We start from the raw sequence: 17,188 nt of genomic DNA on the forward strand, positions 1-17,188 counted from the left end.
TAGTATTGTACCACCTGGAAATCTGTGTAAGGAAGATATGCTAATTAATTCCAAGTCATTTGCTGAATGCCAGCCACGTCCCACGTTCTGTACTAGGATGCTGGGGGTACAAAGATGAATAAACATTTTATTCCCAAAGGTCTCTGTGTGGTGTGGCGAGACCAACATAAACTATGACTTAACACCTATGGGGACTACAGGTGATAAAGGTGAGCTTAGGATGAGGTGCCCCACCAGCAGAGGGCCCCAAGGCCAGGTGTGTGTTTGGGGGGGTGCGGTTGGAAGAGTGAGAGGTGATCAGGAAAAGCTGTCTGGGGGAGGGGACATTTGCGTGGGCCTTAAGGAATGCAGTGGAGTCAGCCACATTAAGATCTTTGTGAAAGCATGAGAGCCTAGTTCAGTATCTGAGAGGAGAGGTAAGGCCATTGGGGAAGCATCAGTAAATGCCCAGCTGAGGCTGGCGATGCTGAATATGTGGCAGGACCAGTTCGCGCGCACATTTGTGGTTTTTCAGCATCATTGCTTAATTGCCTGAGTACGACCTGAAAAGTAATTCTTTAACACTTTGTCATATTGCACTATTAATATCTTCTATCATAGGAACTTAATGCTAGAAATAAATATTTTGTAGTTCAAGTGTAGCATACATAAAAAACCAAATTTTTAAGTTTAAAAACTTGATTGTATTGAAGTATAATTTGCATATAATAAATGCACAGAGCTTGACAAATATACACTTGAGTAACTACGACACCAATTAAAATATAAAACATTTTCTGTGCCCTACAAAGTCCACTCATGTCCCTTTGTAGTCAGTCTCCGCCACTCCAAAGCAACTACTGACTTCATTTACACCACCACAGATCAGCTACCTTTCCACAGCTTCATGTCAGTGGAATTGTATCTGGCTTCCTCTCCAACATTGTGTCCGTGAGATTCATGTAGGCTGTGTGCTACCCTGTAGCAGCCTGTTCATTTTTATTGCTGATTAGTATTTCGTTGTATGGGTATTCCACAGTTTGTTTCCTCATTTACTTACTGGTTTACGTGGTGCAACCACTGTAGATCTCTGTGTTGCTAGTTTTTTAAAAATTTTAATTCTCATCCGAGGATATGTCTTTATTGATCTTTAGAAAGAAAGAGAGCCAGAAATATCGATGTGAGAGAGAAACAACAATCGGTTGCCTCCTGTACATGCCCCAACCGGAGATCAAACCCGCAACCTAGGTATGTGCCCTGACTGGGAGTTGAACCCGCAACCCTTTTGGTGCATGGGACAACACTCCAATCAATTGAGCCACCTGGCCTGGGCCTGTGTTGCTAGTTTCGAAATTGGGTTGTTTGACTTAGGAATTTTAGAGTTTAGCATAAATAACTAAAAATAAAATAAAATTCTGAGGACATTTTAAAAGACTTGATTAGTATCCCTTTGGTGTTTTGTGCATTTGTAGTAAAAATGGGTAAATCACTTTCTCTTAGTCTTCATTTTTTTAAGAGCACATTTATTCATTTTCTCTTTTTGAAGGCAGTCATATTTAAAAAACATAGCATTGAAAATATCTCCTCCTAGTGGCCAAGGAATAACATTTCATATACTATTAACTGTTTACTACTTGAGATTGGAGACATACATATATAGTAATATGTAATAAACATATGTAATATAAATAATATGTAAAATATGTAAGTGTAATGCATAATCTAATGAGCAAGGCATGAACCCACTACCCTCCTGCAGACCAGAGTGTATTTCCAGTGCTGTCAAACCAACTGCTTGTTCTTCAGTCCCATCTGCCATGTTCCCTGGAAAAACACCCTCCTAACTTGTTATTTATACTTCTTACAAGTGTGATCTGTAGTCAGTCAGAGTCTTTGGAATTGCCAGTCAAATTTTTTGTGTGCTACCAAATATTGTAACTACATCTCTCAATTTTAGGATGCCTTGTTCTTCCTGAAGGATTTCTTCACAAGTCTTTCTACAGAAGTAGAGCTTCTAATGGCTCCAGATCCAGAAGGTACTAAACATGTAGCTTAAAAATCTATAACAAGTACTTGGATTGACTGTTATGAGGCCTTTTTGAGAATGTACTTATGTAGTCTTCATTTTCATTTATATAAATGAGTTGTGTTTATTTTTTATTAAATTATGCAAATGTAATTTATGTAAAAGTAATAGTTTAAAAGGTGAAAGTCATTTTTCTGTCACAGTTAATTGTGTTCATTAAGTGAAATGTAGCAAAACCAGTTAAAGCTAGATTGATGTTGGGGCTCTACGGAAGCATAGCTAGTGTTCCTGACGTGCGCGTTACTCTTTCAGTGAGGAAATCTCCCGGCGCTGACGTCACCTGCAGTGTGCCAAGGCACCTGAGTACCTCGAAGGAGCCAAGTCTAGTGCTTTCTTTCTCTGGGCCAAAGCCACCTTCCCCAAACGACTGTGCCAATTCAGCGGAAGTGGCGAACGGGGAGGAAGAGAAGGACTTCGCGGCTGAAGAAGCCTCGTTTAGTGACCAGCCTGTGTTTTTTAGGTAAGTCATTTAATTTTGATAACAAAGTTCTTTGGAGTTGTGAAGATGGTTCTTTAACACGCTGTGTAGGGTAGTCATGAGGTTGCATCAGCTTCTCTCCTCACTGCCAAATCATCAACTGTGTATTTGTCTATCGCTGTCCCACCAACCTCCGTCTCCCATTTTACAGGTGGTAACCTGGGTGAGGCTCATCTCTCTCTCGGTTCTGTAGCAGGAGTTTCCTTTTCCTCCTCGCTGCTTCCTCTTTTCCTCCTCCTGTCCCTCTTTCTGGTCACTAAATGGCTTCTTGGTTCTCAAACACGGTGCTGTCCTTTTTCTCTTTTCCTTTACTCACCTCGACTTCAACACTCCTCCCCTTTTCCTTATGGGAATTTTCTGTCTAGTTTGTCTGCCCTCCCCCATCACTGTTGTGTCTTTCCTGTCCCTGCCCTCCCTGGCTAAGTTGGCACAACCAGGAAGCCCAGTCCCTGTGCTGCTGCTGTCTGCTCGGACTGCTGCCCTGCTGTACACATGGAGTGTGTCCCTCCTTTCCTGACCCATTCATTCCCCATCGTCCTTCCTTCCTGACCCTTGGTGGTAGGGAGGAGCCTGGCTCTGTTGGAAGGAAAAGAGTGAAGATCCAACCCACCTGTGTTGTGAGGCACAATGAGCTTCCTTCCCTGGTTCTCTGTGCTCCTACCCACGGCATCAGTCCCCCCAAACTCTGTCTTTCCCTCTGAGTTCTGAGATTAGACTTTATGTTTTAAATATTATGTATACTGCTGAAAGATTTAAAAATGGAATATGAGGATTGGGAAGATGCAGGAATAGATGATCTTTGTTGATTCCAAACCTTCCCACCACAAAAGAATGACCTCACTTGTTATTTTCCCACATTGATCTTTTAAAAAACCTTTTCTACTAAAAATTGTGTATTCTAAGTAATAAATTGAATTCTCATTTTATATGAATCACATGTAAACTATCAGTTTTGTTTTTGTGAATACTGGATAACTGATATAAAAGAAATTGAGTTGTTAAAATTCTGGACTGAAAGCAATGAAATTTGACACTTTTTAACTTGTATAGTGCTGTGACCTTTGCGGTGGGGTTCAGGATTTGAAGGACGGGCCGACGCACAAATATGTAATTACCACTGAAAAAGATTTTTTACCATATACTCTTCATTTTAGTTATATATATTTTGCCTTAACAACTTTGAGATTTTAAAGCCAATTATTACCCAAAGCATTTTCCTTGGCAAATTCTGTAACAGAGATAACTTACGGGCTTTCAGTGGCTTTAATGATAAAGTATTATTTTATTTTATTTTTCTTTATAAAAACAAGTGCCCCCAGGACCTGAGAGGCAACCTTAGAATGTGGTCTATTATTATTCAAGAACTACCCATTATTATGGAAACACTAATTTTGTTGCCCAAACCCAGCCTGTAATTTTCCTTGTGTCATTTTCACCATCTCCCAAAGAAAAACAGTCTGCGGCCTATTCTATAGCATCTCTGAAGAGATGGGGCTTAGGCTAAGAGGCTACCAAAATCGGGCGGGGCGCACCTTCTCTTAAGCTAGCCTTTTTCTCTTCATGGATATAGAAGTCTCCAAACTGTGAGAATGGCTTATTTATTCAAATTTCAAATGAGGGACTGGGAAACAAAACCATGACAAAAATGGGACTTTTAAGAAACTCCAGAGAGTGGGCGTCCATTTTACAGGATCACTAAGAGACCTGGTAATTAATGGGTGGGGCCTTCTTTAGTTACCCCCCCTTTGTCTAGGGAATTTTCCTAGGACCTGTGTTATCGGCCACGTGTACCGCTCATATTCTCTCTCCCCACCCCATCCTGTTTGCTCTGGGGAAATTTAGTAGTGGCCTGGCCATTTACTGTTTCTTTTCTATTAAAATAAATTAAAGGCATGCTTAATAGACTAACAATAAACAAATTAAACCAAACAACAAAGACAGGTAAAACAACAATTAACAGACACTCATATATACGATATTTACAAGCACGCATAACACACAGACAAGACAATAAATTAGAGCTCTTTCCATGAATCTTCCCGATGTTTCACATGGCCTGGGACTTACAGCCAGAATGCGGCCCAGACCTCAGCCTGTTGTTCACAGATCTCACCCTGTCCTGCTCTCCACAGCACTGACTGGCATCTAGAGTTGTTTTAGCTAAAACCTGCCCGTCCTGAGGCATCAGGTGGTGATTGTCAGAGCATCAGAGCCCTTTTGTGAAAGGACTGTTTGCCCATTTTCTCCAGCTGGGGAGCCTCCCCCACCAGAGGCGGAGGGTCCGGGGCCTTAGGTGTGACAGACTGTTGATCCCCAATACGAAGTGGGCATAATGCAGTCAAATAAGAGCCCACCTAGTTAAAGATGACCAGGGCACTCGTTTTCCTTGAGCCTGATTTAAGAGAGGACCTTTTGACACCTTAATTCCTTTATCCTTGAGCATGCAAGCTAAAAATTTACAATGATGTTTTTGCCTTTTACTCGAATTCTTCCCCATTATAACCTGGCTGATTAAAAACGTCCCCATCCACTTCCAGTCGCACCTCCGAAGCTGGCACGGGCTTTGTGCGCGGTGAGCTCCCCACCTTTCCAGTGAATTTCCGCTTTTCCTTTCTCACTTCGTTTTTCGCTCAGGCGAATCTTCTCCTCCAGTCCCTCTTCATGGCACCAGATGCCGCGACCTTCGTGGCGGGGTTCAGAAGGGGCCGACGCACAAATGAAAATCCTATACAAGAAATATGAATTTAGAAGGCATTGGGGGCCAGGTGGAGCCTCTTTCTTTTTTTTTTTTTTTAAATATATTTTATTGATTTTTTACAGAGAGAAAGAGAGAGAGACAGAGAGTTAGAAACATCGATGAGAGAGAAACATCGATCAGCTGCCTCCTGCACATTTCCCACCGGGGATGTGCCCGCAACCCAGGTACATGCCCTTGACCGGAATCGAACCCGGGACCTTTCAGTCCGCAGGCCGACGCTCTATCCACTGAGCCACACCGGTTTCGGCGAGGAGCCTCTTTCTTGAAGAGACACGCTGAGACCTGGGCTTATCCGCTTTTTATTCAGTTTTAGATACACATCTTGCCCTCAGTAAAGCACGGCAAACAGGCAGCAGACAGACCGTCTCTAAGGTCAGTAAAGATTAGTAAGGTCCAGTAAACATTTACTTGAAGGCTCTCAGGTCAGGAAATTGCTTTGAGCCACCACTATCTCAGCACGAACAATCGGTGCTTAGCGTCAGCCCTGCTAATGCTCGAGGTCCATCAGCCTTCCTCGTTCCATGGTGCACTTTCATGATAGTATTGGAAAGCAGTGGCTTCCTGCAGTATAGTAAGTAGCCTTACTTACCCAGGAAATGTTTGTTTTTCCATTAGACTGTGTCAAATAGCTTATAGATTTCTATTTCTACTCTCAAAAGCTCCTAGAGCAGTGGTTCTCAACCTTCTGGCCCTTTAAATACAGTTCCTCATGTGACCCAACCATAAAATTATTTTTGTTGCTACTTCATAACTGTAATGTTGCTACTGTTATGAATCATAATGTAAATATCTGATATGCAGGATGGTCTTAGGCGACCCCTGTGAAAGGGTCCTTCGACCGCCAAAGGGACCGCGACCCACAGGTTGAGAACCACTGTCCTAGACGGTCCAGGGCCCTGGGATGGGAATAAGTGATAGAGTCCAGTTACTCACTGTGGAAAAGAGGAAGCTAATACCCAGGGAGGTGAGTTGACTTTCGCAAACCACACAGTTAGTGGCTGAGGCAGGACTGGAATACGGGTCTTAATCCCAAACTCAGTGCACTTTCCAAGGATGGTCTAATACAGTGGTTCTTAACCTCCTGGCCCTTTAAATACAGTTCCTCATGTTGTGACCCAATCATAAAATTATTTTCGTTGCTACTTCATGACTGTAATGTTGCTACTGTTATGAATCGTCATGTAAATATCTGATAAGCAGGATGGTCTTAGGTGACCCCTGTGAAAGGGTCCTTCCACCGCCAAAGTGGTCGCGACCCACAGGTTGAGAACCACTGGTCTAATACGTTCTCCCCAACATTTATTCAACATTTACTTATTCAACAAGTACTTGTTGAATATTTGCTATATATATACTACATTTTATTCTAGGCCAGGGGTGGGCAAACTTTTTGACTCGAGGGCCACAATGGGTTCTTAAACTGGACCGGAGGGCCGGAACAAAAGCATGGATGGAGTGTTTGTGTGAACTAATATAAATTCAAAGTAAACATCATTACATAAAAGGGTACGGTCTTTTTTTTTTTTTTAGTTTTATTCATTTCAAACGGGCCGGATCCGGCCCGCGGGCCGTAGTTTGCCCAGGGCTCTAGGCACAGTGAACAAAGTAGAGAAAAATCCCTATTTAAATGAACTTAAAAATAACCAGAGGATGCTGTTTTGTGCCATGGAGAAAAAACATGAGGAGGAGGCAGGTGTTGAAATGGAGATAGTAGTCAGAAGACGGGAGATGTCCTTGTGGTGATGATGTGAATACAGCATTTTCATTTTCCTGAGGTTAAGTGGTCTCTGTGGGATGGCTTAGGGTATAATCACCAACACTGATTCTGTAGAACACATGTGTTTCCAGTGTCTGTTTGCAGTTCAGCCTTTGCAAGCTCTCTGTGTTTGATGTGTGCCATCAGTGTGTAATTCTATCCTCAAAGAATTCCCAATATTTGCATTCCAATATCCTGCTTACAAGCATTAATATCAGGAATGCTCACTAAAATTCACCAGTGTAGGCGGCATTTTGAAAATTTATTTACAAAGACATTTAGACTCAAATGTTTAGGTAACGTGACTTGCCCGTAATTGCATCCTATATCACTGAGAAATATCTGCCCGAATAAAATTTTTTACGATGAACACTATTAAACTAGGAAAAGTTTTTTTGTGAGAAATTTTAAATATAATAAAATAAATAAAATTTATAAGATTATTAACATTTGGGTTAGTTATGTTTTAAGAAAATATAATGCTAAAAGTCATTCTCTTTTATTCATTTTGTGGTTTTGTTTTTATTCTCCAGTTGAACAAATTAGTTTATAGTTAATTTCAACTATTAGTAATTTGAATATAAATATCCCTTTCTTCCTTTATCTTCAGAGAATTCAGATTCACATCAGAAGTTCCTATTCGGCTTGATTATCATGGCAAACACGTATCAATGGATCAGGTTTGGAAATTTTGTATAAATATACTCTCCACAAAATTATCTCACTTGTTTTTCTAATGGACTCAATTTTTTAAAAAAATAATTTTTTTGTCATAGTTTTATATATGAAAGTGCAAGATTTTAAAGTGTAATTGTTTTTAAAATAAATTGAATACCATTTGCTTGAGACCCCATGAGTAAAAATTGATATAAATTGGGTCCTACCTATTATAAAATATGTGTTGTTTTGCTGTAAATATTTTGTTTTAGCTTCCTTAGTGAATATTGCTTTGACGTTCCCAGACAATAACTGTTTTAAATGACGAGTCTCTCAATTTACAGACTAATGTGGCCTTTATTTTTTTTTAAGGGTACGCTAGCTGGGATCTTGATTGGTCTGGCCCAGTTGAACTGCTCTGAACTGAAGCTGAAGAGACTCTTCTATCGGCACGGGTGAGCCGCTCATCAGGGAGACCTTACGCTGTGGTCGCCACGTTAGTACAGCAGATATGAGTGGGGCTTTCTCAGCAGCATGCTCACCTTGGTCACGGACAGCACTGTGTGCAGACAGCTTAGTTTCAGAGGATCCTTACTGACCAGGGCTAGGTTTTATTCAGAGAAAGTAGAAATAATTGGAACAGAATAGTATTTTTCAAAAACAGCTATCGTTATGATTATTTGTAATAATTTCCCAAAGTTGTCAATCAGCTTATTTAGTGAAATCGGGAAGTTCACTAAGTAGCTAAGAACTGTGTGGCAATTTGTAGACATTGAGTTAATCCTATGCCGGAGCTTTAGATGTTCAAGAAATAAGAGCAGTGTTAAAACATACTTACACACGTTACCTAAGCCTGTGGGAGTTATTAACATCACAACACACACACACACATTTATTTATATTTATATGTATGTATATATTCAGATTGAACATCTATAATATTTTATCCTTAAGCTGTAGTCAGTTTTCTTTTATCTTAAGTCAAAAATTCCCCAGACATATCTAAAGCTATACATCTTTCTCCTTATATACTAACAGTCATTTGCTTAGTTTGCTAGGTGTTGACAAATTATTCTCCTATGCAATCACTGAATGGCTTACTGACATTAAGAAGAACCAGCTACCAGGAATCCTGGGAGGTGTTGGGCCTATGCACTCACTAGTACAATTAGGTGAGTTTTCTTTTTTAATCAGAAGATAAGTTATCTTACCTCATCAGTGGTTCTTCACCCCTTTTGGGTTATGGATGCCTTTGAGAGTCTGTGTCAGAACCATCTTTCTAGAAAACTTATATTTGCAGTCATACACACGAAATTGTGCTTCCCATTTCAGGGGTTAAAAACCCCAGGTTGGAATGGAGCCGAGGCCTGAGCTCCAGCACCGCTGTTGACCTCTCCGTGTTGACTTGTTCTAGTGCAAGGCCTGAAGGACTTGGTCTGGTTGCCAATAGAGCAGTACCGGAAGGATGGCCGCATCGTCAGAGGGTTTCAGAGGGGCGCTGCCTCCTTTGGCACCTCGACAGCCATGGCTGCCCTGGAACTCACCAACAGGATGGTTCAAACCATACAGGTACCTTTCCATAGGCTGCCTGAACCTATGCAGAAGGACGAGCTGTTACAGAACCGTTCCTCCATTTTGTTTTATGATGATATTGTGAAAATGTTGAGAAAAGCTATTTTATTCATAGTATCATGCTTTTTTTATTAGTTATCCACTGTCAAGTAATCCTATATAATCAAAGCCTAATATGCTAAGTGTCTGGTCGTTCGGTCAGCCGTTCAACCAATCAAAGTGTAATATGCTAATGATATGCTAAGGCCACTCAACTGCTCGCTGTAACATGCACTGACCACCAGGGGGCAGTCAACCGGTCAACCGGTTGCTATGATGTGCACTGACCACCAGGGGGGCAGATGCTCCGATCAGTAGGTCAGCTTGCTGCTGGGGTCCAGCCAATCGGTACTGAGTGAGATGGGCCGGACATGCCCTGGAACCCTTCCACGGCCCTTCCCCAGCTGGCCAACCTCCTGCGTCCCTCCCTGGCCTCGATCAGGTACTGGTGGAGTCCCTCGGCCTGGCCTGCACCCTCTCACAATTCAGGACCCCTCGGGGGATATCGGAGAGCTGGGTTTGGACCGATGATGGAACGACCGGTCACTATGACGTGCACTGACCACCAGGGGGTAGACGCTTGATGCAGGAGCTGCCCCCTGGTGGTCAGTGCACTCCCACAGGGTGAACACGGCTTAGCCAGAAGCCGGGCTCACGGCTGGTGAGCACAGTAGCAGTGGCGGGAACCTCTCTCACCTCCGCAGCAGCCAGACATCCCCTGAGGGCTCCCAGACTGCAAGAGGGCACAGGCCAAGCTGAGGAACACCCTCCGCCCCCCCCCCCCCCCCCAGTGCCTCTAGTTAATAGAATAAAGCAGCGGAATCCAGTGTCAAATTTGTTTGCCTCTTTCAGGTAAATTATAACCATTAAATTACTCAAGGGTTATTTCACCACATTTATATGAAAAGATCATAGCTAAATGTAAAGAAAGCATTGCAGATCAAACAGTAGTTGTATTAGGTTTGTTCTGTGAAGTGTTAAGCTCCCACAACCCTGTGCATTGTCAACTAACCTGGTGTCATGGAGAACGCCCTCAGAGGACATCAGAGGACAGAGGAGGAGCTGAGAAAATGAGCCCGATCAGATGGTGCCAGTGTTGAGTGTACACCTTAACGTTCTTATGAAAGGAACACGCTCTTGTAAAGAGTTCACACTGTGCGGGCGCGCGAGTCCCTCTGCTCCTCCCCTCAGTCCCTGTGGGAAGTGTGCCTTTTCTGACTCATTTCTTACTTTGTGTGAAATGGCAGGCTGCGGCAGAGACTGCTTACGACATGGTGTCCCCTGGCCCCCTTTCTATCGAGCCCAAGAAGAGCAGGAGGTTTCCTCACCATCGCTTAGCCCACCAGCCAGTCGACCTGAGGGAAGGTGTGGCCAAGGCCTACAGCGTGGTGAAGGAGGTAGGTGGCCCTCGGGAGGGACAAGCAGCACTACGCCCGTGCTTCCTGGCTGTCATCACACAGCGTTCTGTGGTTGTCATTCATCCCGAAGAGGCCCTGGGAGTGGGCTTGGGCTGCTCCCAGCAGCGGGTGCAAATGTGTACGTTGGGTAAGGACAGGGCGTCGGGACTGGTGGACTCCGGGAAGAGCAGTGATCCAGTGGAGAGATGGACTCTCTTTCCCCGCAGATGCGAGTGAACTAGACAGACACCAAACACTCACCAACTGGGTCCAATGCATGATGATACTTTGCTGCATTTGCCTCAGATCTGTTTAAGAAATACAAGTTCTTAGATGGCTCGCTCCCCCGATCCCGTTTCCCTGATGTCACTGCCCTGAAGGTGGTACAGCCTTTTCTGTGCATGTCTTCATAGTTCTGCTATACAAATATGTACTCATAAGCAAGACATGCTATTGTTTGTATTTTAAAAGTTAACCTGAATGGTATGTGCATCTGTAACATGTCTTTCAGGATCTATCCATGTTGATGTATGTACATGTAATATGAACTGTTTATAGTGTTTCACTGTTTACTTATTTTCCTATTGGTAGACACTTGCCATTCTTCCCTAAAACACCGCTCTAAGAGTGTTCATATAAGTCCCTTTGTTCACATGTGCAGGTTGTGAAGGTGGAATTGGTGATTTGTAACCGTTTGAACCTTGACATTTGCTAACGATTACCACTGCACAGTAAGCCCTGGTTCTGTGGCTGTCAGGGCCATTCCCTGTGTTAATCCTTTTTGACATTCTTTTTAATATGACACAAAGTTTGAGGTCATTTTACTTACGATTCTCCTACCAGGATTTCATTAAAAATATTTATTCCCCAAGTACTGGTGCACAGAAGTACCTAGGCAGCCTCTCAGTGGTGGAGTAGCCGCTGTGGTCCCAAACAGTGGAAGACCACTAGGCAGGGCCCCCAAGAAATGTTTAGTGGGTAAATCAAGGCAACACCACTGATCACCCTAAAAAAGAAAGGCGGTCAGGAGAATAAAGAGAGATAATTGCCAGTCAGACCTGTCCCTGCAGACAGTGGGGTTGGGCCATTCTCAGTGGACATGTTATCCTGGATTACCTCAAAGCATAGTGGTTTTTTTGTCTACTTACAGACATAATGTTGAATAATTGTATTGAAGTGTGTATTATAGGATGGCTTAGTAATTTACTTCCTTCTCTGCCGTCTCCCCTCTCAGGGCATCACGGACACGGCTCACACCATTTATGAGACCGCAGCTCGAGAGCACGAGAGCCGGGGGGTCACCGGGGCGGTGGGCGAAGTCCTGCGCCAGATCCCTCCAGCCGTGGTGAAGCCGCTGATTGTTGCTACAGAGGCAACATCGAACGTGCTAGGAGGCATGAGAAACCAAATTAGACCAGATGTTCGGCAAGACGAGTCCCAGAAGTGGCGCCACGGGGAAGACTGACACTACAAACACGTTTTTTCCACAATGATGAGGGCGGGACTAAGGAGCAGAGTGTCCCCTGGGCCATTGGAGAGGGAACTCATTTCATTTTATTGTGCTCATCTCAGGAACAAAAGCATTTCTTAGTTAAATAATTTAATATCACAAAAACATGCAACCAAAACTTCTGTCATTTCAGGTCTAGTTTGGTACTTGCCTGTAGACATGTATGGTGGCTGGGGTCAAAGGTCTCTAAAGCAATTGCTGCCAAGTGAGTGGAATACTTGCTCTTGTCACCCAGACTCTGCTTCTCCCGGTTCCTGGCGCGCTGTCCCGTCCCGGGAAAGCTCTCGCAGTAGAGAGCTCAGAGTCCTCGCGCACCGCGAGAGCACAGCTTAGGGCGCGCTGAGATTTAGAAAGAATCCCAGCTTCCAAACCCTCAGAGAGAGAGAGAGAGAGAGAGAGAGAGAGAGAGAGAGAGAGAGAGAGAGAGCGACCCCGCTCCTCCCCCCCACAGGCAGAGCAAGCGAACAGGGTTGTCCATATGCTTATGAGGCATAAATCACCCAGCCTGTGGGTTTTGTGTTCACACCCTGAGGACACATTGTTCCCAAGTACTCAGAAAGTCCCCCGTGGGAGCCGAGCACGGGATGTCCAGACGTGTCCTGTTGTGTTGCACTTTATCCCGTGTGTGTATGTGTGTGTGTGTAGGTGAATACGAGTCATGTGCTGTCTTCTTTATGTAATTTACAAAGTCATACAAAATGCAAAAAGTCAGCCTGAAAGTTTTTGGCAAAAGAAGGTAATTCTAGTATAATAATCATTTATTTGAAGTGTAAATGAAAATGTGCATTCTGTGATGAGCTGGGGCCCACATAAGTGTTCATACGTTCAGTTTTAGCAGGTATAGTGCAAGCTTGTTGGGAATGTATGGAAAGGGAGGTTGGAAGTAGCTTTTATGCTTTTCATATTAACCAAACGTCCTCTAAGTATGCCCTGCTCAGTGATTTGGAAGTACCGTTTTTACTTGGTGAACAGTGTACATTTTGATAACCTGTCAGGAATGAATAAAGTATTTTTATTTAAAGGTGAAATGGTCTCCTTCCATGAATGTTTTGGTTTTCTTCAGCCACATTCACAGATGCAGTCCTGTGACTTATCCCAGGACACTGGCAGCCTTTCTCGGCATCACTTTGGTTGCTATGGAGTCAGTCTTGGCCAGGAGTGGAGGACCTGTTGAGCACCGTCTCCTCGATTAACCACAGGAAGAGAGGCAGCTTCCCCTCCTCCGTGCAGACTTGAGGAGAGCTCGCTTCCTGAAGGGGCCCTGTCCTCCAGGGAAATTTAGGTTTCAGAACCACATTTCAGTTGGGGTTTGGAAAATGACATCAAATCAGTTTTATTCTCTACATTTTATAAACTAGGAAGCAATATAAACCCCAAATTGGAACATTTAAAATGTATAGAAATTGTCTAAACAGCATTGATTCTGATTTTGTTTCCTTGTCACTGCTGGGGAAACGTCAAGGGCATGCTCAGGACCCACCCACTTGGACCTCACGGAGCCTCCTGCTGCTCCATCCCCACTCCGTGCAGTCCGTGCCCCCACTCCATCCAGTCTGTGCCCCCACTCCGTGCAATCTGTGCCCCCACTCCGTGCAGTCCATGCCCCCACTCCGTGCAATCCGTGCCCCCACTCCGTGCAATCCGTGCCTCCACTCCGTGCAGTCCGTGCCCCTGGGTCCTGAGCAACATAGCCCAGCTGGGGCTGCCTTCAGTGTGAGGGCCGCCTGCTCCTGGGGCACATGGCAACCGCCCTGCTCGTCGCCCCACTGTGCTCCGTTTTCCCTCACCGCCGATCATACTACGTATGTTATCCATGGCAGTTAATCAAACAAAAATGCTTGCTCAAACCGGAAAGTATAAAACCTTTCACTTTTAAATGTATCTCCCGTAGCAACACTGATTCTCTAAGTGCAATGAGATGTTCAGGGAGGAATAATCTCCGCACCATGAGCTGCAGGTGCCCGTCTGACAAGCCAGGTTTATAAGCCCATTGGGCCCCCTCCACAGTGTGACCTCGTCTTGCCCCGTCCTGCCCCTGTGCTGCTGCTGGTGGTGGTGGTGGAAGCTCACCCAGTCCTGCCCTTGTGCCGCTGGTGGCGGAATCTGGGCACAGAAGCCTCCTGTTGCAGGAAGAGCCCGTGTCTCGGGCCCGTTTCACAAGATGCTCTGCACTGGAGCTGCTAGGAGTCCGTTTTGAGCACTTCCATGTTAATAGTACCCTTAATGTTTTTCTTTCCTAAAAGTGTCCCGTCAGACTTTTACGTTGCAGGGACACAGTGGAAAGGGAGTTGGGCAGGACCCTGGGGTTGCCAGGTCTGTGACTTACCCAGCGGGGACCTCGGCCAGGACATCTCAACCTCCGTGTCCCTCTGAATGAAGGGGTTTCTTACAGCAAAGCCGGCGTTGCTGTTTCCTGATCTTCCGAAGCAAGGCCATTATGAAAGTGAATACTGACGCTGTGCAGGTGTTTCTGTGGCCTGTAACTTGTTGGTGTGACTGTGTAAAATAGTATGAAATGAAGAATACTCTTGGAAGAAACTTAAAATATTTACTCTTTGGAGTTTGCTTTAAACACCATTGTCCTCTGCCAAGAACGGTCCCCAAGTCCACAGTGCTTTCGGGGGCGAGAGGTCGGCCTGTGTCAGACCCTGCTATTGGGACATGGTGTTCCTACAGCCCCGGCCCTGCTGATGGCAGGTGTATCCATCCACCTGCTACCAGCTGCCGAGATGTGTCAGCGAGTGATGTTAACATGTGCCACTCTGACCCCCTTTTGGATATGAATTGCCGCGTTAGTGATTGTATCCCTACAATGTAGCCTTGTGGCAAACACATCTTGTGCGTGTGATCATAGGGACCCAGCTAACTGCTTGGCACACCTGACCTTGAGCAGCTGCCGACCTTGGCTGCACCTCTGTTTTTCAGTGACTTGCTTGTTGGATAGGCTGCTACCAGGGGAGGCACCAGACAAATGGTATGTGACACCCATTTAAAATGTGGGTGGCGCTTGCCATTTCTGTTTTCGTAGAAGTCGTACCGACGTACCCACCGACAAGGGATTGTTGCCTTGTCACACGCTCTCTTCCCCTTCGGGACAGATCTGTTGTAACCCATTTCAAGGCTTATTTGGAAACTGGTGCAGAAGCATTTCTGGGGACGAGCAATTCCTCTTCAGTGCCAGCAGGGGGCGCCGCTCTCTTCCCGAGCAGAACTTTGGTTTAACATCTGCCCCCCGCCCCCACGACAGAGCCTGCACAAAGTACCGTGGGAAGCCTTTGGAGAAACCCTAGCTGTCCCAGCCTTTTCACAAGACTGGTCTGTGGCAGCTTCCTCTTAGCCAAGGACACTGCTTCAATTCAAAATAAAAAGGCCATTTTATTTCACGATTAATGTCTTCCTGTAATTCCTGGTCCGGGTGGTAACACACCAGTGAAAGTTGCCCTGGTGGGGTTCTCACAGCAGGCTGATAAGGGAATAGCTGGGACATGAGATGGTAGAAACGTGCTTTATATCCAGATAAAGACCTTTTGTTGTGTTTTCCCCGTGGGGGTAATTAACAGTGAGTCTGACACAGAACCCCTTGAGGCTGCTCTGCCTGGCGCAGCTCTCTGCTGGCAGGCAGGCGGCCCCAGCCCTAACCCTGCCACCCAGGGCTGGGCCAGGGTGAGGCGAGTGAGGCCCTGGCCTGGGCCCCATCGAAGGAGGGTGGACACGGGTGCATCAGTCATCAAGAGAAACAATAACAATGCAATGTTTTTTAAAAAAGTAAAGTTGATGTAAAAACACCCAAGCTGAACAAAACATCAACATTTAAAATACATCTTTATTGATTTCAGAGAGGAAGGGAGAGGGAGAGAGAGAAACATCAATGATGAGAGAGAATCATGGATTGGCTGCCTCCCGCACACCTCACACTGGGGATCGGGCCTGCAACCTGGGCATGTGCATGTGAATGTGCCCCGACTGGGAATCGAACCATTGACGACCTGGCTCATAGGTCGACGCTCAACCACTGAGCCACGCAAGCCAGGCAAACATCAATATTTTAAATAAAGATGGGATCCACCCTGTAGTGCCTCGCTCATCTCAGTTGCCACCCTCCTGGTCTGGTCCTGTTGGTTCTTTTATTACTTACAATGTTGTTTGTTCACTAGAGGCTCTGTGCATGAAATTCGTGCACTGGTAGGGTCCCTAGCGGCTTTGGGCTGCCGGCTGGGTACTCCTTCTCTTCCCCCGGCTGGCCCTGCCCCCTGGCCGGACTGTACAACTCCTGGTTGAGGAGACAATTTGCATACTATGCTTTTATTATTTGTTCCTGATGTGTGCATCTCATTCTTCCTTTCCCTGGCTCATCCTTTTCCCACCTTATTCCCGCCCCTCCCCCCCACACACCCCATCACAAGGTTGGCTACAGGAGGAGGAAGGGGGGATGACCATGGGAGAAGCCACAGGCGTTGACTGGAGGTATCACTGTTACATACCAGGGAACGGCGCCAAAGTCAACAGTGGCCAGTTGCTCAAACGGATGTCCCCATCCAGACTCGGCGGAGAGAGTGCCGTCATGATGTCAGCACACAGTGCCTGCGGGCATAGCGGCGGCGCGAGTGGCTTTCTGTTTGGCTAATCAATCATTCCAGCTGCGGTTTGTGTCGTCCTCCCGCTGCCATCGCCAGTGTCCTGTCTCCCTGCCTCCTTCAGCACCTGCTCCCCAGCCCCAGGCCTTCCCCGAACCTTTAAGTTCAACCCTTCCATCGTCTCCGAGGAGTCCCCCAGGCCACCAGCCCTCCTGGAGGCCGTACCAGCCATAGTGTGTCCTCGGCTGGGGTTGGGCCGACCTTGCTCCCAGGGACATTTGGTAACATCGGGGCATTTTGGTCGCTATCCCTGGAGGAGAGCGGCTGATCCTGGCGTCCAGTGGTGGAGACCCGGGCCACTGAACGTCCTGCAATGCCCAGC

The 17,188-nt window shown here is 45.6% G+C and overlaps 1 protein-coding gene across 11 annotated transcripts in view; it reads left to right on the forward strand.

Moving 5' to 3' along the window:
- ATG2B (autophagy related 2B) overlaps positions 1-13,260 on the forward strand; it is a 74,139-nt gene extending 60,879 nt beyond the window's left edge. For 7 of the 11 annotated variants that reach the window (XM_036317675.1, XM_036317733.1, XM_036317696.1 and 4 more), the window contains 8 exons: positions 1,937-2,015; positions 2,318-2,525; positions 7,668-7,737; positions 8,087-8,169; positions 8,753-8,886; positions 9,129-9,283; positions 10,573-10,722; positions 11,957-13,260. In XM_036317675.1, coding sequence (XP_036173568.1) covers positions 1,937-2,015; positions 2,318-2,525; positions 7,668-7,737; positions 8,087-8,169; positions 8,753-8,886; positions 9,129-9,283; positions 10,573-10,722; positions 11,957-12,187 — 1,110 coding nt within the window. In that variant the 3' untranslated portion in view covers positions 12,188-13,260. Of the gene's footprint in view, positions 1-1,936; positions 2,016-2,317; positions 2,526-5,608; positions 5,674-7,667; positions 7,738-8,086; positions 8,170-8,752; positions 8,887-9,128; positions 9,284-10,572; positions 10,723-11,956 lie in introns of those variants that run through there. The other 4 variants (XM_036317685.1, XM_036317715.1, XM_036317760.1 and 1 more) reach the window with 4 other exon arrangements.
- Positions 13,261-17,188: the final 3,928 nt, after the last annotated feature.

Source organism: Myotis myotis, unplaced genomic scaffold (genome assembly GCF_014108235.1).
Source record: "Myotis myotis isolate mMyoMyo1 unplaced genomic scaffold, mMyoMyo1.p scaffold_m19_p_1, whole genome shotgun sequence".
NCBI classification, from domain to species: Eukaryota; Metazoa; Chordata; class Mammalia; order Chiroptera; family Vespertilionidae; genus Myotis; species Myotis myotis.